The sequence below is a fragment of the Carcharhinus amblyrhynchos genome, unplaced genomic scaffold (assembly GCF_965287045.1).
Source record: "Carcharhinus amblyrhynchos unplaced genomic scaffold, sCarAmb.v2.hapA scaffold_73, whole genome shotgun sequence".
Lineage (NCBI taxonomy): Eukaryota > Metazoa > Chordata > Chondrichthyes > Carcharhiniformes > Carcharhinidae > Carcharhinus > Carcharhinus amblyrhynchos.
In genome coordinates, this window is record NW_027649813.1 from 921,976 (window position 1) to 942,795 (window position 20,820).

Here is a 20,820-nt window from a genome sequence, read left to right on the forward strand (position 1 = left end):
TCTAATCAAGTCTTAAAGGTGCAATGTGAGTGGAGATAGCATTAAGTATAGGTTAAAGAGCTGTGTATTGTCTCCAGACAGGACAATAAGTGAGATGTTGCAAGCCCAGGCAAGTCATGGGGGTTACAGATAATGTGACATGAACCCAAGATCGAGGTTGAGGCCATCCTCATGTGTGCGGAACTTGGCTATCAGTTTCTGCTCAGCGAGTCTTCGCTGTTGTATGTCGTGAAGGCCGCCTTGGAGAACGTTTACCCGAAGATCGGAGGCCGAGTGCCCGTGACCAGTGAAGTGTTCGCCAACAGGAAGGGAACAGTCTTGCCTGGTGATTGTCGAGTGGTGTTCATTTATCCGTTGTCGTAGCGTCTGCATGGTCTCCCCAATGTACCATGCCTCGGGACATCCTTTCCTGCAGCTTATTAGGTAGACAACGTTGGCCGACTTGCAAGAAGAGTATGTGCCGTGTACCTGGTGGATGGTGTTCACACGTGAGATGATGGCATCCATGTCGATGATCTGGCATGTCTTGCAGAGGTTGCTGTGACAGGGTTGTGTGGTGTTGTGGTCACTGTTCTCCTGAAGGCTGAACAGACAATGGTCTGTTTGAGGTTGTGCCGTTGTTTGAAGGCAAGAAGCTGGGGTGAGGGGATGGCCTTGGCGAGATGTTTGCCTTCATCAATGAAATGTTGAAGACTCCGGAGAAGATGTCGTAGCTTCTCCGCTCTGGGGAAGTATTGGATGACGAAGGGTGCTCTGTCCACCGTGTCCCCTGTTTGTCTTCTGAGGAGCTCGGTGCGGTTTTTCGCTGAGGCGCGTCGGAACTGATTCCGTCAGCAGGTGGCAGCAGTGCGCTTTGTAACAGTGAAAGACTGGTGTTCACCCAGAGTCTCAACCTATCCCGGAAACTTACTGCACCCGCAATGAATTAATCACAAGAACAGGAGCAGCCGTCAAGCAGAGAGATTGTCACAAATGGCAGAAACTTCCCAGATTTTCCTTGTGTTGAAATGAAAATCAGTAAATTCCACTGCCCCCATTTCCCCCCAGGTCAGATTCTCCTTTCTGTTCTCCAGACAGGAGCTGTTTAACACCCAGGCAGTAGCAATAAAACCCAATGTTCAATACGGTCAGATATATGAAACATTTCACAAAAAACCAAACAATATCTCTGCGATAAAACGAGGCATAGAATGACAATCCACAGTGATTCTCTGTACATCCCCAAGACGCCTTTACGTTATATTTTCGTAATTTTGCTAAAATGCCTGTTAATGAATCTAAGCCATCGCAAAACTTCACAGCCTGGGATTTTTCTTGCTGGACTAGCGCGGATGTAGGGGGAAATTCTTCAAATTCAATCCCAATAGGATGTCGTTTCACCCTCTCCCATTTCCCATTGGTCTGTCCCACAGTCCTGTCCCTACATCCTGTGATGTGCTTCCTCTTTATCAGGGACTGGGAGCGCAGCGCAATAAATCCTGTCTGATATATCAGTACACAGACCCCAAAATCCCTGAGACCGAGTTGAAATATCTCTGGATTTTTCAATTTCCGAAAATGAGTTCAATTTCCTCAGACACAAAACAAGCTCCACGTACATCCTGTGCGGTATAAAGTCATCTTGTAATTCAAGCCTCACTCTCAATGTATCAACTCTGTCTACCTCAACCACTCCATGTGACAGCGAGTTCCACATTCTCCCCATTCCCTGTGTGAAAAAACCCCGCCGGACATTAGAGGAGACATTCCAATTCAAGTGTTCCCTCATCAGTTCAAAGCAAATTACTGCGGATGTTGGAATCTGACGAAGAGACATCCAGACTCGAAACGTTAGCTCTGTTCTCTCTCCACAGATGCTGTCAGACCTGCTGAGATTTTCCAGCATTTGTTTTGCTCCATCATCAGTTGATGTTTCTCTGGGTTGGGGCCCCGAGGGGCATCCATAAATATATATGAAACTACAAGTTTTTCGTTCTAGGAAATAAACCAAACTTCACAGATCGAACCCTCTAAATATCTTCCCTCTACTTGTTGTGTAAAATGTCTCCTTGACATTTGTGGCATTGTATGTTTTATTGTGAGCGGCTGCAGTCACGAACACAATTCACTTTCTGGATCTGGATCTCACACCGAGTTTCACCAAAGTGGTTTTAATCGACAGCGAGTTCAGACTGGTGAAAAATTCAATGGAATCTCTATCCCTCCCATCTCCACCACCTCTCTCTCTCCACTGCCAACATTCCCGGAGTTCAATCCACCCCCGACAGCTCAAAGATTTCCCTGCGCTAGTTCTCAGTTCGCGCCCGTTTTTATCTCCAGTGTGAAAGTGGCGACGATATGGCCCGCTCTGTAATAATAATTCCCTGAGTGCTGCAGTGAACTTCATCGGGAAATAGCTGAACGGAGGATGTGCGGCAGTAACACTGAAACTGACAGCGGTTTGAATCAGGAAGTGCTGAGTGTGAAGATGGCTTCCAGACAACAAGCAGAGAGTTGGACCGAGGAGACAATTTGTCCCATTTGTCTCGATTTCTTCACTGATCCAGTTTCACCGGAGTGTGGACACAACTTCTGCCGCTCCTGTATCATCCAGTGTTGGGAAAAGAAGGAGATAAACTCCTGCCCGGAATGTGGAGAGGAGTTTCGGCAAGAAAACCTTAGAGCCAACTGGGCCTTAGCGAATCTGGCGGAGAAAGCTGGACAATTAAAGTTAAATCCGAAAGAGAAGAAAAGTAAACTTCACTGTGAGAAACATCAGCAGGAACTGAAGCTGTTTTGTGAAACTGAGAAGAAATTGGTCTGTCTGATTTGTGTGACTGCGGAGGAACACAGAGAGCACCGCCTTCTGCAGATTAAAGAAGGTGTTGAAATCTACAAGGTAAAAGGGAAATATTATTTACCTGATAGTTTTATCACTTTTCAAAATCCAGCATTTTCACTCTGTGATTTTCTCACCCAATCCCAGGATCAGCTCAAATCTTCCTTCGATTCTCTCAATGAGAAGAAATCGGCGATTCTAGAAACAGAACAAAAACAGATACGGAAGATTTCTGAAGTTAGGGTAAGGTCTCCCTGTGCTGATTTTCTGGGATCTCGGTTAGTTTTGTTCCCTTTATCGCGGGACATTAATTATGTTTCACATTTCATTGGGTAGGAACAGTCGAGCAGTCTGCAGACCCACATCACATCCGAGTTCACTAAAATGCACCAGATTCTCACTGAGAAAGAGCAGCGATTACTCAGAGATCTCAGGGAAGAAGAGGAGAGGATTCTAGAATCATTGGAGAGAAACCTTCGAGAGATTCAAGAGAATTTAAATTCTATTGAGGAGAAACTCTCAAAGTTGCAGAAACAGATGGAGCAAAAAGACGATCTGATATTTCTGAAGGTGAGGAAATATATTGCGGCTCAGTTCAGGGAAACTTCACACAGTCGCTAAATAACTGATGGTAACTGTGAAATTAATAGAGAATTTATTGAAAAATAGCGAGATAATTGAACAGAATTTTGCGTCGAATCTGACGGCTCCCACACTGCTGATTCCTGTGGATACCTGTAATCTCCTGAGAATTTGATTTTCACACTTCTTTCTGATTATTTCCGTGTTTGTCAAACTTAAGTTTTTCTGGAACTCCCATTGTAATCCAGTTCCGGTCCCATGTTGTGACTGTATGGGTGTGTCTGGTACGGTGTGTGAGAGTCACTGTGTCTGTGAGCGGGACTGATGTTCAATTCCAGTTTATTTGACTCTGCACAATCTTCCTTTCAAAATGTATCACTTTACATTTCCGTGTGAAATCTCACCTGCTCTGAGTATGCTCATTACACCAGCTTGTCTTACTGCTCCTGAAATCTGTTACTGTTACCCTCAGTGTTCCTGATTCATTTCTTTCAGGAGGAAGCTTGTCGGGAGAAAAGGTAGGACACGTTCTTTATTGAAAATCTGCGGTTCGGTAAAAGCACCCAGTAAAGTGTTGTTGTTTATTTATTTTTTTGTTTCCTGTCACAACTTTAAAGGATGTGTTCTCCTGGCGCCAACAATTCACACACACTTCATTTGTTTGTATAATAAGTTTTTCCTTTATCTTTGCTCCACATGCTTTTTTGTAATGCAGCAAGTGGATAGGCTAAATGGTTATCATTTCCTGTAGGGTGTGATGTCTTGACAACGAGTCTCTTCGCAATTCTTGAACATTTTTCAGGGCACGGATTCTTCCATTCTCTGCCCATGAATTTCCAACTTAGATTTTGTGCAGTTAGAGAAACAACATTAACATTTCACTTTGTACATTTTTTCTATCATCAAAAATGTTACAAACTTGACGATTTAAACAACTTCTAAAATACTGTAACAAAGACAAATTTATGATATCAACTGTTTAATGTTCACAGGATTAGTGATGACACTTACACACTCCCAATATCTGCTGCCGCCCTGCCTATCGGAAAGTACAAAGCTCCTTTACAGTACACAGTGTGGAGAGAAATGGTGAACTCCATTAACCCTGGTAAAAAAAACATTAATTTTATTGATTAGCAGTCCAGTTATGAAGGGACTAAAGCGTCTTTAATGTCCCAGATTAAATGCTCAAATTGCCGACTGTTCATCCTTGGGCGGCACGGTAGAACATAAGAACATAAGAAATAGGAGCAGGAGTAGGCCAACTAGCCCTTCGAGCCTGCCCCGCCATTCAATAAGATCATGGCTGATCTGTCGTGGCTCAGTTCCACATTCCCGCCCTCTCCCCATAACCCTTAATCCCCTCTCTTATCAAAAATAGCTTTTCACCTTTTAAATAATAATCTCTCCTACTACTATTTCTGGCAAAGTGGATAACCTCACACTGACTAACATTATACTCCATCTGCCAGGTCCTTGCCCACTCGCTCAGCCTATCCAGATCGCTCTGCAGACTTTCCACACCCTCCACGCAATTTGCTTTTCCACTCATCTTCGTGTCATCAGCAAATTTCGTCACCCTACACTCAGCCCCCTCCTCCAGATCATGTATTTCAATGGTAAACAGTTGAGGCCCCAGCACCGATCCCTGCGGCACTCCACTAGTCACCAGCCGCCAACCAGAATAGCACCCATTGATGCCAACTCTTTGCTTCCTATTAGACAGCATGGATTTGTTAAGGGGAAGTCATGTTTGACAAATTTATTGGATTTCTATGAGGATGTGACTAGTGCAGTATGATGTGGGTATGCCGGCGTTGGACTGGCGTAAACACAGTAAAAAGTCTGACAACACCAGGTTTTAGTCCAACCTATTTATTTGATAATATACTCACAAGCTTTCGAGGGACACCCTCTTCATCAGGTGAATGGAGAGTTCTGGCCTCAGACAGAGCATATAAAGCACAGACAGTTTAGAGATTACTGATTAGAATGCGAAACCAAGTTCCGCACACATGAGGACGGTCTCAACAGGGATCTTGGGTTCATGTCGCACTATCTGTAACCCCCGTGACTTGCCTGGGTTTGCAAAACCTCACTTACTGTACTGTCTGGAGACAATACACATCTCTTTAAACTGTGATCAGTGCTCCTTCCACTCACATTATCAGCCACTTCAGGTCTTGAACAGTAGGTTAGGTGTAAAGATTCGCATTCTGATCAGTAATCTCTAAACTGTCTGTGCTTTATATGCTCTGTCTGAGGCCAGAACTCTCCATTCACCTGACGAAGAGGGTGTCCCTCGAAAGCTTGTGAGTATATTATCAAATAAATAGGTTGGACTAAAACCTGGTGTTGTCAGACTTTTTACTAGTGCAGTAGACAGAGGGGAACCGGTGGATGTGGTGTTTTTAGATTTCCAAAAGGCGTTTGACAAGGTGCTTCACAAAAGGTTGCTGCAGGAGGTTAAGGTGCATGGAGTTGGGGGTAGGTGTTAGGGTGGATAGAGGATTGGCTGTCTAATAGGAAGCAAAGAGTTGGTAGCATAGTGGTTAGCACTGCTGCTTCACAGCACCAGGGACCGATTCCCGGCTTGGGCCATGTCTGTGTGGAGGTGCACGTTCTCCCTCCGTCTGTGTGGGTTTCCTCCAGGTGCTGTGGTTTTCTCCCATATTATGAAAGACATGCTGGTTAGTGGCATTGACCCAAAAAGGCACCAGACTGTGGCAACTAGGCGAATTTCACAGTAACTTCATTGCAGTGTTAATATAGAGCCTTACTTGTCACTAATAAATAAACTGCTCATATTTTGTTTTCTGTGGGTTCCCCGGGTAAATGTCTGAAGCATTGTGTGTCAAAGCATTGAAAGGATCTGTATAACCAGAAGAGTGGAGTATGAGTCTCAGGATGTGAAATAGAATTGCTCTAGGAGATTGGACTGGTCCCAGCTGTCAGTCTGGGAAACAACTTTATCATTGATCAGGAAGACGCACAGACATTAGAGAGCAAGTGATAAATGGCAGATAACCTGTTCAGTGGAAGTGGACACATGAATCAAGAGGAGGGGCTGCAGAAACTGCAAGTTTGCTCTGGATAAGGGAGGGAGCGTGTTGATCTTTTTGAAATGTTCAAGTTCAAAAAAAAAGGGGGGATTGTAAACATCCATAGGTTTAACACAGTCACAGAGACCAGATCAAAGTATGGACGGCTTTAAATCTAGAATAGGGAGGATGACAGGGCAGTTTGGATTGAGTGAGGTTGAGTTTCTGAGTGACTCCATTGAGGTAGTGAACCAGTGAACCCACCGCTCACTCTATGAATTTGATCAGAGGCCCAATCCATTCTGAGGGCTGATCTTCAGAACAATATCACTGTCCAGTTTCCCACTGGTTTGCAGTGTGGGAAAATGTTTTCTGGTTCCTTGAGAGGGTCATGATGTGGGTATGCCGGCGTTGGACTGGCGTAAACACAGTAAAAAGTCTGAAAACACCAGGTTTTAGTCCAACCGATTTATTTGATAATAGACTCACAAGCTTTCGAGGCTTCCCTCTTCGTCAGGTGAATGGAGAGTTCTGGCCTCAGACAGAGCATATAAAGCACTGACAGTTTAGAGATTACTGATTAGAATGCGAATCCTTACACCTAACCTGCTGTTCAAGACCTGAAGTGGCTGACAATGTGAGTGGAAGGAGCACTGCTCTGTCTGAGGCCAGAACTCTCCATTCACCTGACGAAGAGGGAAGCCTTGAAAGCTTGTGAGTCTATTATCAAATAAATCGGTTGGACTAAAACCTGGTGTTGTCAGACTTTTTACTGTCCTTGAGAGGGGACAGGGACAAGTAATCCTCATGAATATGCAGCAGGGCTGAGAGAGAGGGAAAGGAGAAGTGAGCAGCAGCAAGAAAAATAACTCATCTCCTGGTCACAGAGAAATCATCAAAAGCTGCCTCAATTCCTGCATCGTGAGCTTAAACACTTCAGAACCACTGGAATAATTTTGAGGAACAATCATTGTGTGGGACCTTATCAAAAGCTTTCTGAAAATCTGAATACATTCCGTCCACCAGTTACGCTTCACTATTCTGTTAGTTGCATCTTGCACATTTTCACAGTTGTTAGCACTGCTGCTCACAGTACCAGGGATCTGGGTTTAATTCTGGCCTTGGGTAACTATCTGTGTGGAGGTTGCACATTCTCCCCATGTCTGTGTGGGTTTCTTCTGGGTGCCCCAGTTTTTTTCCGACAGTCTAAAGATGTGCAGGTGAGTAGATTGACCACTGTAAAAATAAAATGTCCTTTAGTATCCCAAGGTGTGTTGATTAGATGGATTATTCATGGTAAGTATTTTGAGTTACGGGGAGAGGGTCTGGGTAAGATATTCCTCAGAGAGTCACTGCAGAGGGCCAAAATGTCAAACTTCAGCACTTGATTCCCTTTCATAAAGCCATTTTGACGAAGCTTAAATTTAGCATTATTTTCTCCCATATCCTTTGTTAAAGATTCTTGCATTTCCTCTCCTACTGATGTCAGCTAATCAGTCTGTCGTTTGTCATATTCTCTCTCTCTCCTCTCTTAAACATTGGGTTACATTTGCACCTTCTAATCTGCGGGAACCATTCCAGAGTCTGTAAGTTTTTGAAAGATGACCATCAATGCATCTATTTTCTCTACACTCATCTCTTCCCTCATCTGAAATCTGAGAGAATTATCTACTTTAAATCCCATTATTTTCTCTACTGTTAGTCTTACAAGCAAGATAAAAGTAAGAGTCTTGCAGTTCCTCATTAATACCTGCCCCTTTATCGTCCATTCTTTATGGGAGGTTTTTGGTGATCATTGACGTTTGGGTGGATTATTGAGAATGGTTGTGTGTTCTACCTTGGTCACTTAAATTAACATGAAGTTTATGGTGTCTGTGACCACAGTTTTCCTGTTAATTCACACTTCCCTCATATTACTTATTTACGTTAAAATATAAGATTTATAGTATTAACTGTTTGACTTGAACAGTAAAATTATTCTTCATTTCACTGCTCATCCTAATTCGGGATCCCAAGGAGTCAGACTCTATCCTACAAGGCACTGGGCTTTAAATACAGTACACCTGGAACTGGACGCCAGTCTATCACGGGGCCTACACTCACACACAAACTGAGAGGCAATCAACCATGGCCAATCGACCTAACTTGCAAATCTTTTGTTTGTGCATGGAAACTGGAGCACCAGTGAAATGGGGAGCATGTGCAAACTCCTCGCTGATGCCCAAGACTGGTTGGAATCAGGGTCCCTGGAGCTGTGAGGCAGCAGTTCTCACCACTGTGCCACCTCTAAAATTATTGTGTTTCCTTCACATTAGGGAATCTTATGATATTACCTATTGCAAAGGCTCGTGTGACACTGGAAGATAGGGAAAATTTTAACGATCAACAAAGGCTCACTAAAAAAGATACAGAGAGCACAGATAAATTATGAAAGTGCAAAATATAAAACAAGTGCAAAATATAAAAATGGACAACAAAAGCCTCCATAAGGATGTAAAAAGGAAGAGAGTAGTGAAAGTGAATGTTGGTATCTTGGAAAATTAGGCTGGAAATTAATGTTGGGAAACACAGAAATGGCTGAGATCCTAAATCAATACCTTGCCTCAGTTTTCACGATGGAGAATAGGAGTACCATCCCAATAACAACAGAAAATTCAGAGGTCATAGAAAGAGAGCAAATTGGGACTATCCTCATCACTAAGAAAAAGGGACATAGGAACACAAGTAGGCCATTCATCCCCTCTAACCTCACTCTGCTATTCAATGAGATCAATCACTGATTGTGGTCTAACTCCATATACTTGCCCTAGGCTTATATACCTTGATACCTCTGCTCAATAAAAGTATCACAGACTTAAAGTAGTGTGACACAGGAACACAGTAGTTAGCATTACTGCCTCACATACCCAAGGACCCGGGTTCAATTCTGGCTGTAGGTCACTGTGTGGAGTTTACATATTTTCTCTCTGTCTGTATGGGTTTCCTCCAGGAGCTGTGGTTTCCTCCCACACTCCAAAAAAATGTGTCAGCTAGGTGGATTGCCCCTTAATGTCAGGGAGATTAGCAGGGAAAATATATAGGGTTACAGGGATAGTTGTTGGTGCAGCCTTGATGGCCCAAATGGCCTCCTTCTGCATTGTAGGGATTAAACCTGACAATTGAACCAGCATCCACCACTATTTGAGAAAGAGATTTCCAAACCTTCCCCACTCTATACATGTAGAGTTGTTTTCTACCATCTCTCCTGAACAACCTAGTCCTAATTTTTAGATTATGGCCCCTGGTTCCAGAGCTTTCAACAGTTTATCCTTATCCACTCTGACCTTCTCTGAATATTTTGTAGACTTCTATTAGATCACCCCTCAACCTTCTGAATTCGAGAGAGTAAAGGCCAAATTTATCAAATCTCTCCTTGTAACTAAACCCCTGAATCCAGGTATTTTTCTTGTAAATCTGCTTGGAACTCCTTCCAGGGCCAAAACATCCTTCCTAAGGTATGAAGTCCTTCCCTGCTCGTAATACTCTAAGTGGGGTCTAATGAGTGCTTTAGACGACTTAATCTTTGACTAATTTGCTTTGAGTTCTTCAAAAATGTAACGAGCAAAGCCGATAATGATGATCCTGTAGATGTAGTATATCTGGAGTTCCAGAAAGCATTTGATAAGGTGCCACACAAAAGATTAGTACACAAGGTTAGTTCACATGGGGTGAGGGAATAATGTATTAGTTTTGATCGAAGCTTGGCAAATGAACAGATAGCGGTAAGTCAGGGTAAATGGGTGTTTTTTGAGTTGGCAAGATGTAACTAGTGGGGTGCCACAGGGTTCAACCCTCAGGCCCCAACTATTCACAATCTATATTAATCACATGCATACAGGAATAGTGGATGCCATAGCCAAATTTTCAGATGACAGTAAAATAGGTGGGATGATAAGTTGTGATAACAAAGGAAGAAATTTATAAATGGGGTATGGATAGTTTAAGTGAATAGGACAAAATTTGGCAGATGGAGTTTAAAGTGAATAAGTGTGAGGCTTTGGTAGGAAAAATACAAAGGCAAATTATTAGTGACCTGGGCATCCCAATGCATGAATTGCAAAAAAAACCTCGGATGCAGATATAGTAGATCATAAGGAAAGCAAATGGAATATTCATATTTATTGTTAAAGGAATATAACAAAAGTCTTGCTGGCATTGTACAAAGCATTTGTGTGACCGCACTTAGAATATTGTGTACAGTTTTCGTCCCCTTGAGGAGGGATGGAATTGCATTGGAGGTGGTTCAGAGAAGGTTCACTAGCTTGATTCTGGAGATGAAGGGTTTGTCTTATGAAGAGAAGTTTAGGCCTGTACTCTCTGGAGCTGAGAAAAATGTGAGGAGATCTAATTGAGATGTACAAGATGATGAGGGACATTAACAAAACAGAACGTTTCCTTTTGTGGGGCAATTTAAACCTAAAAGTGATAGTTTTAAGATGCAGGGTGGCGGATTTAAAACACATAAGAGGAGAAGTTACAGGGCTGATTCCCTCATTGCAACATGCTAGTATTTTGGAGGGTTGGGTCATGAGATGCATGTGTTACCCATTTCGTGGGTTCCCCATGAGCCTTGTGCCCCATGCATATCTCCCAACCAGAGACCCGGAACACGCTGAAAACTGGCATGCCTCTGATTTGCATCATTACCATACTTTAGCATGCCATTATCGGGAACGACAGTCTCCGCCCATGTTAGCATCTCCCACCTCTTTGACATGATTTCACACCCCAGGAACAAGTGCAGCCGCTATTTCCCCTCCAAACCGACCTCGGCCCACAAACCATCACATGACCCTTCCCCAGCCTCTCTCATCCCACCACCCTATCCCCCAAAAACATCCAAACCTGTTAACGTGCCTGGGCTGGCAGTGGTTGTGTGTCTTGGTTGAAAGCTGGAGGATGATGACCACTCGCTGTTGTGCACACTGGGATGCTCTCTCTGGAGCCACTCAAGCCTGATTCCTAACCTTTACTCCGAATGTACGCTGCCACCCTGGCCCATGTAGCTGTAAGGGTTGGGGACATATGTTTATTGGGCAATCTGGGGGTGGGGGTGTGGGGTGGGGCAGGGCTCTGCTGCTCTCGGGACATTGGGAATCCCAGCAATGGGAGCGAAGCCTAGAGCCCGGGCCTCCTGCTGCGCATGGCCCAAATCGAAGTTTATGTATTGCCCTGCCCGGACAAACAGGCAAACATATCTGTGCACGGAGGCTTGGGAGATCCCAATGCGGCCACCACTGGATGCCTGAGATGAGCCAGAAGTGAAAAGTTCAAGGCATCTGTCACCTTTACGTCCACAGGAAGCGGGTGGCCGCCCCTCCCCTGAGGTACCAGGCTTGCGAACACCTTGCACCAAGAGTCTGGTGGATGTTGGGGAAGGTATGGCAGGTACTCTCTAACATGCAGCTGAGTCTCCAAGGGACAACAGACAGCACCTCTATGCAAAGGAATGGGGACCACTCAGCACTTTGGGGGTGGTTGGGGTGGGGATGGGGGTGAAATTAGAGACACATGATTCACAGCTGTGAGGTGCAAAGAAAAGTTTATTGTGCTCTTAACGTTAGTGATAAATAAACCCTGACCACTGGTGACCTTCAATCGTGCCCTCTTAGTGAACTACAACTTTCTAACTTAGTGCGGTCTCCTGCTTCTCTTTGCTATTATCCCAGGATGCACATTGGAGGTTGTGTCCAGTTGTGATGCACGCCCCGTTCCTGTGATGCCCTTGGCGGATGTCCCCAGTGTGGTCGGGACCTGGAGGGCCCTGGCTGCCTAGCAGATGGCACTCCCTGTTCCTCTAGCTGGCCCTGAGAAGCCCTGGTGTGAGGAAGGGGGAAATCAGAAGGCCTCAGAATGTCCAGAATCTCCAGGGTGGAAGGCCCAGCATGGCTCAAACCCCACCCATGGCCAACAGTTTCACCCACATGCTCCCAACACCCTGGCTAAGGAAACCTGTGCCTCCTGGATGCAGCCCACACCCTCGCTCGTGGCCTGCTGTGTCTCCAGGATGGCCTGGACCCTGTCATCCATGAGGACAGACCCCTGGGTCAGATTTTCCACTGCGGTCACAACCCTTGCAATGTTGGCCTGGTTCACACACTGTGTCAGCACCACCTCCTGCACCAGCACTCTGTTGGACTCCCCTGAACAGCCTTGCAGTCGCAGCATGGTTGATGACAGACCTTCCACAACCCTCCATGTTTCCTGATGCATCGCCACCAGCCTTGGCCCCGAGGCTCAGAATCTGGCTTGGGGACAGCTGAATCCTCGCCTCTGGCTGACCTCTATGTGCTCGAGCCCTAGGATGAGCATCAGTGTCTGTGATGTGCTCACCAGATAGTGACTCGGAAGCCTCAACACTAAAGCTACCCACTGTGGTGATAGTCTCTGTATTCGTGGGTTGTGTGGTAGATGCCGGTGCCGTTTCAGTGGTGCTGTCCTCAGAAGATTCTTCAAAGTCTCCCTCCAAAGTATTCTCCAGGGGGATCATGGGCAGTTTGCTCCAGAACAGCGGAAGCGGGGGTGGTGGTGGGATCACCAATACACAAAGGGCCAGGTTCCCCTGGGTCCAAAACTGCAAAAAAAACACACATTAGGGGAAGGGACGTCACACATTCTACACAGCATCACAATTACTTCAAAGAGGACTTACGTTGAGGACTATGCTTATGCTCACTTGCAAACTGGATGCCGACCTGGCTGAATGTCACCATTCTGGATGAACTATCTCCCCTTGCCAACTCCACGGTCCGCTCTTCAACACTGGTCAGCTGCTGCAGGTCAGGCACACCATCACCACTCTGTGCCCTCACGTAGCGGTTATGCTTTTCTGCAGTAGGAGCTTAAGGTGTCTCGCAAGCATTAATATATTCAAATGTGTGGTGTGTGATGTGTGCCTGTGTCTCAGGAGTTTTGTGCTGGCAGTTGAGGGGAAAAGGGTCACCACTGAAGGGTGCTCCTTGAGGGGTGAGGGGAAGGGGTTAGATTCTGTTCCGAGGGAAGGGGGCCTTGTTGAATGCTCGCACAGGGTTTGAGATCTGTGCCAAGAAAGTGCGGAGTTCCAAGTGGGATGCTAACTCACCCTTGCTGCTCAAAGAAGGTTGTACAGTGTTTTCTGCCCCTGCCAGCCAGAGCACAGTGTCAGGCTCCAGGCATTCACCACTTCTGCCACCTCCTCCCACAATGCCATGGTGACTGCACCCCTTGGACGAGGTGCCTGACTGGGGAAAAGCGACTGAATTCTCTCCTCCATGGCATCAAGCAGGCACTCTTGGTCGACCTCAGTGAGTCTTGGGGCTGATTTCCTCACATGTATCTTTGTGGTGTGATTAGTTGTGTGTCCATTCCTGCAGATAATATACAGCTCTTGGGGGGTGGCAGTTTCAGGGACTTTGGCCAGTCAAGGGACAGTTGGCAACAAATCCTTGGGAGAAATTTTGAAGGCTGCTTTCAATTGAATGTTATGCGTCCCTCGGGGTGCTGATTGGCTGCCATTCAATAAGCCGCTGTGTCCTGGGGAAGGTGCAATACTCAGGGATCCAAATCAATAAGCTGCTGTGTTCAGGGCAGGTGCAATACTGAGGACACCCATTCAAGAGAGGGAATGCTCACAAGCTGGGGTTGTGTATGGTAGCACAACGCAAGTTCTCTGCAGGGCAGCAGTGAGGTCAGCATGTTCAAGGGGTGGGGTATCCACATTAAACAGATCCGTGGGGCATGGGGTGAGTAGGCAGCAATGTCTGTGCGAGGGGAGGGGAGGGGAGGGGGTAGGGTGTGCAGTGATGAATGTACGGCGGGGGTGGGGGCGGGGATCGATGTCTGTCAGGAAGGGGCAGCAATGTCTGTATTGGAGGGGGAGGGATGTTTGTACGGGGAGGGCAGCGTTGTCTGTCTGGGGGTGGGGAGGTCGGCGGCAAAGTCAGTAGCAGGTGGGGTTGCCAACGATAAGGTCGGTGATGTCTGTATGTAGGTTGTGGGGCCAGCGATATCTCTGGGTGGGGGAAAGTGGTTTGGGGGCCACTGATGAGGCCAGCAATATCTGTGGGGGTGGGAGGGTGTTGTGGAGAGCAGCAGTGTTTGTAGGGGGGCTGTGGGGGCCAGCAATGTCTGAAGGGGTTGGAGGGCAGTGATCTGAATTCTGGGAGATCTTTTCAGTGATCTCCCAAAGATGTGCAAATGCACAGATTCCCGCTCATCCTACAGATTTCAGGCTGTTTGGTGTGAGTATGCTGTGCCCCACAGCATTTAATGATATTCATGATTGTGATCCCTGCAATGCACTGAGTGTGGGAGATTCGGGTCTGAAGTTGCACTGAACAGACAGTTGTGGTTTAAACCAGTTTTCTCACCAGTTCCCTCACAGACATCGCAGGCCTCATCACTGACCCCCGAAACCATCCCACAGACATGATCTGGACAGATTTTTAATTAGTTTGGCATTGAAGGGTTGGATTGAAGGAGCAGGAATGTGGAGTTGAGGCTGAGACGAGATTAACCAGGATTGTATTAAATGGCGGAGCAGGTTCGAGAGGCTAAATTGCCTACTCCTGCTCCTAATTCTTACGATTTATACTCTTAGTAAATATCAGGGATTTCAAATTAGATCCAAGAACTAAAACATGATTGTTCCTATCCTGGACATTACCAAATATTACCAAATATTAAGGTTTCATCCAAGATCGGAACAAATTTGGTCTGGTCGGGAATTGTACCAAGAGAAAATGCAGAACTCTCGGGTACAGAGGGAGCTGGATGTCCTGGTGCATAAATCATAAAAAGTTAGTCTGCAGGTTCAGTAAGTAATTAGGAATATAAATAGGAGTTTACATAAGAACATAAGAAATAGGAGCATCTATTGCAAGGATACCCAGGTACAAAAATACGCAATTGTTCCTGCAGGGGCACAGGACCTCAGTGAGACCATATCTGGAGTAATGAGTACTATTTCTATCCCCTTATAAGATCATGAGACCATAAGATATGGGAACAGATGGAGGCCATTTGGCCTATCAAGTTTGCTCTGCCATTTAATGTTACTATAACTGATCAAACATAGGCGTTTTCTCCTCACCTATGTCTTAAATGGGTGACCCCTTACTCTGAGATTAAGCCCTCTTATCCTAGACTCTGCCACAAGAGGAAACAATGCCTTAGTGTCTGTCCTGTCAAGCCTGCAGAGAATTATATAGGTCTGAATAAAGTCCCCTCTCAATCTTCTAAACTCCAATGAGTGCAGGTCCAACTCACTTACCCTCTCCTCATGAGAAAATGTCTGCATACCTGGAATCAATCTAGTGAACCTTCTCTGGACTGCCTCCAATGCCAGTATATCTTTCCTTCGATAAGGGGACCAGAATTGCTCACAGTATTCCAGCTGTTGTCTAACTAGTGCCTTGTATAGATCACCCTATTTTTATACTCCATTCCCTTTTAAGACGAACATTCCACTTGTCTTTCCTAATACCTGCTGAACTTGCACGCTAGCTTTTTGTAATCAATGCCTGAGGACCCAGAAATCCCTCTGAGCTGCAGCTTTCTGCAGTCCTTGTCCATTTAAATAATATTTAGCTTCTTTATTCTTCCTATCAATGTGCATAACTTCACATTTTCTTACATGATATTTCATCTGCCAAATGTTTGTCACACAGCAAACCTGTCTGTTTGTCGACTCTTTGGGGATGACATTACCATTATGCCCCATCAGCTGATTGGCGGAGTGAGCTGGTAAGATTGCCAGAGAGCTGAGAAGTCAGGTTCACACCCGATTTCTCACCTCACACGATCTTACCGGCACCAGGTATCAGGCTCGATAAATCTTGCACCTGGAATGGATGCAAGGTTGAATGCATTATTTAAATTTATTGTAATTCTAATTTAAACAGAATAAGCAAGCCTGGGATAGAATTGACTGGGATCACTTGCCTGCGTGGCCACACTACAGCGAGGATCATGTATTGTCCCCCATCAATCTCTCCTTCTTACCTCAGTATTTTCCACTTTCTCTCTCGCTACTTCACACAATCAATCTCTCTGTCAAGCAATTATCTTTCCCTCCCACTCTCTATCCCCATTCTCCATCCACTCTCCCAGTCGGCCCCTTCCCATGCTCTTTTTCATTTTCACATACATTCTCCTCCTGCCCCTCCTCCTCAAAGAACAGTAAGATCAATAGGTTACATTGGAAGAGCCATTTGAAGAGCAGGTGGGTGTGGAGGGGGTGTTTCAGGAAGAGGAGAGACAGATGGAGAGGTTAAAAGAACTCTGCTCGCCCCCAGCCCAGCAACACATACTACCCCCATTCCCCACCACAGCTCCCCAGCAACTCACACTCCCCCTTACATGGTCCCCCAACAATGCACAATCCCCATACCCCCAACAGTCCCCCAGCAGCCCACACTACTCACATTCCATCACAGAACTCGGCCACATGCACTCCCCACATTCCCCAACCCACAGACCCGCAGCAACACACACTCCTTATACCTCCCCAGTACCCCTGCAATGCACACTCACCACATTACCCCCCCCACAGCTCCCTAGCAAAACATACTCCCCACATCGCGCCCGCCACCCCCCCCCCCCCCCCACCAAGACCACCAGCAACACAGCTGTCCTCATTTCCCCTCCACTCACAAACACAAACCGAGAATCCATGCAGTCCAGGCCTGAAACAGCACTTCTTAAATTCTGAGGCAGCAGCACTGCCACTTCAGAGAGTTTCCAGCCCATTCCCTGCCAGCAAAAGCCCTTGCTGCTGCCATCACTAGGACCCAGATTCAGCAATAAGACCCAAGATCAGCGCTCAGACTTGGGTCAGCGTTGAGAATCCAAAGTCAAACCCTGTGAACAGCATCAGCCTCTCACTGCACTCCAAAATGCAACCTGTACAGCTTGAAACAACCTCCCCACCCCCACCCCCACCTCAGCAACACAGAGCCATTTGAAATCTCAGACTTACCTCCACGCTCACCCTCTCTGCTCTCTGGATGCGACTGTTGTACTTGAGGTGTTTTCCTCACTGATTCCAACTGCAGCAAATGAGCTGGGATGATTTGGAATGAATTTTGCTAACTACGTTGTGATTAATACAAATGATGCAAATTGATGCTTCACCCATTTTGGACAGGCTCCCAATTGTGCCAATTGTTTTGGTGGTAAAATGGGAATGGGTGCAAAAATGGGCACCATTCCAGCTAGTCATATCATGCCAGATTTTACGACATTTTTCCAGCACAAAACGGCCACAATGAGGTCGTTAAATTCTGCCCATACACTCCACATCTTCATATTGTTCTCTTACAGCCTGCCACAATATCTGCCACCCAGCTGCTGTCTATACACTGTATCTAAAACCTTCAGGATCTGACTTGCCCTCTTCCTCATGTTGCTCTCATTCTCTCTCTTCACGCTCCTGCTCCCTCTGTTCGCTGCCCTGTTTTCCCTCTCCCCACTTCAGTGCTCCATCTCCTTCTCTTCCTCCTCCCTTTCTCTCACTCTCTCCCTTCATCCTCACATCTCCTTTCTGCTCTCTTCCCACTCGTCTCCCCTCCCTCTGTTCCATGCACCCATCATATTCCTGCTGTTTTTCCCCTCCCCCTCAGAAACCTCTCTCCTCTCTTCCTCACTCCTCACACTCTCTCTCCTCCCCACCCGCTCTCTCGAAATCACTGACTGTGTTATTTTAACTTTCCCCCAGCTCCAGCCTCTCTGACTCTGGATCCGAACACAGCGAATCCCTGGCTCATCCTGTCTGAGGACCGGACCAGTGTGAGACTCGGAGACAAACGGCAGCCGCTCCCTGACACCCCGGAGAGGTTTGATCCCGGTCTCTGTGTCCTGGGATCAGAGGGATTCAAATCAGGGAGACATTACTGGGAGGTGGAGGTGGGGGAGAAGACAGGGTGGATTCTGGGAGTGGCCCGAGAGTCTGTGAACAGGAAAGGGGGAATCTACCTGAGCCCTGAGTCCGGATTCTGGACGGTGGGGCTGAGATCCGGAAGTGATTATTTTGCCCTCACCTCCCCCTCACTGGCCCCCCTCACCCCGAGTGTGAATCCCCGGAAGATCGGGGTTTTCCTGGACTATGAGGGTGGACAGGTGTCATTTTACAATGCGGACAACATGTCCCATCTCCACACTTTCACCCACACTTTCACTGAGAGAATCTTTCCCATCTTCTTTCCGGGATCGAATAACAACGGGGAAAACTCGGCGCCGCTGACAATCTGCGGGATTAAAGGTCTCTAACAGATCCATCCCATAATTTCACACCGTCTCCCTGCCTCCTGCCAGCTGTAAACTGATGGAACCTGTTCATATTGTGGTTATTATATAGAATTATAATTTACATTGGGGGCTCCATGATTACATTTGTAAAATGATTCTTCAAATAAAACAATCTGAGAACCACTGGAATAGAAACAGTTTTTCTCAAAGATTCCACAGTTCATCATTAAATCCAAGAAGCAGAAACTCAACATGTTGTTTGTGTCTGTCACTGAGTGAGGGAGGCGGGATTCCGGGGAATGGAGAAGCCGAATGGCCGGAGCTCCTGTCACTCTGAGGGACGGAGGCGGGATTCCAGATTCTTGGAAGGTGATTGGTTAGAATCTCGTCACTCTGAGCGGGGAAGACAGGTTTCCGGAGAGTCTGCAAATCTATTGGTTAGGACGCCTGTCATTCAGAGCGAAGGGGCGGCCCTCCTGCGGAATGGGGAAGCAGATTGGCCGCAGTGCCTTTCATTCAGCTGAAGAGGCGGGCTTCCTGGGTCTCGGAAACGGATTGGTCAGAGCTCCTGTCACTCACAGTGAGGGAAGCGGGTTTGAGCGGAATGGAGAAGCCGATTGGCCGGTGTGGTGTTATTTCCATTGAGGGAGGCGGGGAATGTGAAAGCTCATTGGCGGTTCCGCCTGTTCATCAGAGAAGAAGAGGGTTTTCTCGGCAATCAGAAAGCGATTGGTCAGAGCTCCTTTCACTCAGACACAGGGAGGCGGATATCATGAAACTTGGAAAGCGACTGGTTAATCCGCCTGTCACTCTGGGGGGATTGGGGGGTAGAGTGGGGTGGAAGGGGGACGGAGAGGAGGAGGTGGGCGGTGGGGGGGAGGAGGTGGGCGGTGGGGGCGAAGTGGGGAGGAGGAGGGAGGGGGAGGAGGCTCTTCACTCTCACCTCTCACCCCTCACACACTCTCCACCCCACCCTCACACACTCTTCATCTCCGCCCCTCACACACTCTGCACCCCACTCCTTACACACACTCCATCCCCACCTCTCACACATTCTCCACCCTCGCCCCTCACACAGAGTATGTTCAGAGTGAACCCCTTATAAGAACATAAGAACATAAGAAATAGGAGCAGGAGTAGGCCATCTAGCCCTTCGAGCCTGCCCCGCCATTCAATAAGATCATGGCTGATCTGTCGTGGCTCAGTTCCACTTTCCCGCCCTCTCCCCATAACCCTTAATCCCCTCTCTTATCAAGAACCCATCAACCTGCTTCTTAAAAATATTTAGCGAGGCAGCCTCCACCACTTCAACGGGCAGAGAATTCCAGAGATTCACCACCCTTTGAGTGAAGAAGTTCCTCCTCAACTCCGTTCTAAACCGCCTCCCCTTTATCTTGAGGCTGTGCCCCCTAGTCCTACTGTCTTTTTTGAGCGGGAAGAGTCTCTCCACCTCTATCCTATCCATCCCATTCATCATCTTATACGTCTCAATGAGATCTCCCCTCATTCTTCTAAACTCTAACGAGTACAAGCCTAGTTTATTCAGCCTCTCCTCATAGCTCAATCCCCTCAACTCCGGTATCAGCCTAGTAAACCTCCTTTGCACTCCCTCCAGGGCCAAAATATCCTTGCGTAAGTACGGCGCCCAAAACTGCACACAGTACTCCAGCTGCGGCCTCACCAATGCCCTATACAGCTGCAGCAAGACCTCCCTACTTTTATATTCAATCCCCCTCGCTATGAAGGCCAGCATCCCATTCGCCTTCCTGACCACCTGCTGCACCTGCAAGCTGGGTTTTTGCGACTCATGCACAAGGACCCCGAGGTCCCTCTGCACCGTCGCCTGCTGCAGTTTTTCGCCACGTAAGTAATAGTCCTTCCTACCATTCTTCCTACCAAAGTGGACCACCTCACACTTGCCAACATTAAATTCCATTTGCCATTTCCTGGCCCATTCGCCCAGCCTATCTAGATCCTTCTGCAGACTCTCCACACCCTCCGCACAATTTGCCTTTCCCCCAATCTTGGTGTCATCAGCAAATTTCGACACCCTGCACTCGGTTCCCTCCTCCAGATCATCTATATAAATGGTAAATAGCTGAGGCCCCAGCACCG

At 46.8% G+C, this 20,820-nt stretch overlaps 1 protein-coding gene across 1 annotated transcript; it reads left to right on the forward strand.

Moving 5' to 3' along the window:
- The first annotated feature begins 2,467 nt into the window (after positions 1-2,467).
- On the forward strand, positions 2,468-18,726 carry LOC145337774 (zinc-binding protein A33-like). The gene is made up of 6 exons (XM_080182621.1): positions 2,468-2,878; positions 2,966-3,061; positions 3,155-3,388; positions 3,896-3,918; positions 4,393-4,508; positions 18,176-18,726. Exons 1-6 carry the CDS (start codon positions 2,468-2,470, stop codon positions 18,724-18,726), a joined length of 1,431 nt encoding a protein of 476 aa, XP_080038747.1.
- The last annotated feature ends 2,094 nt before the right edge of the window (positions 18,727-20,820 follow it).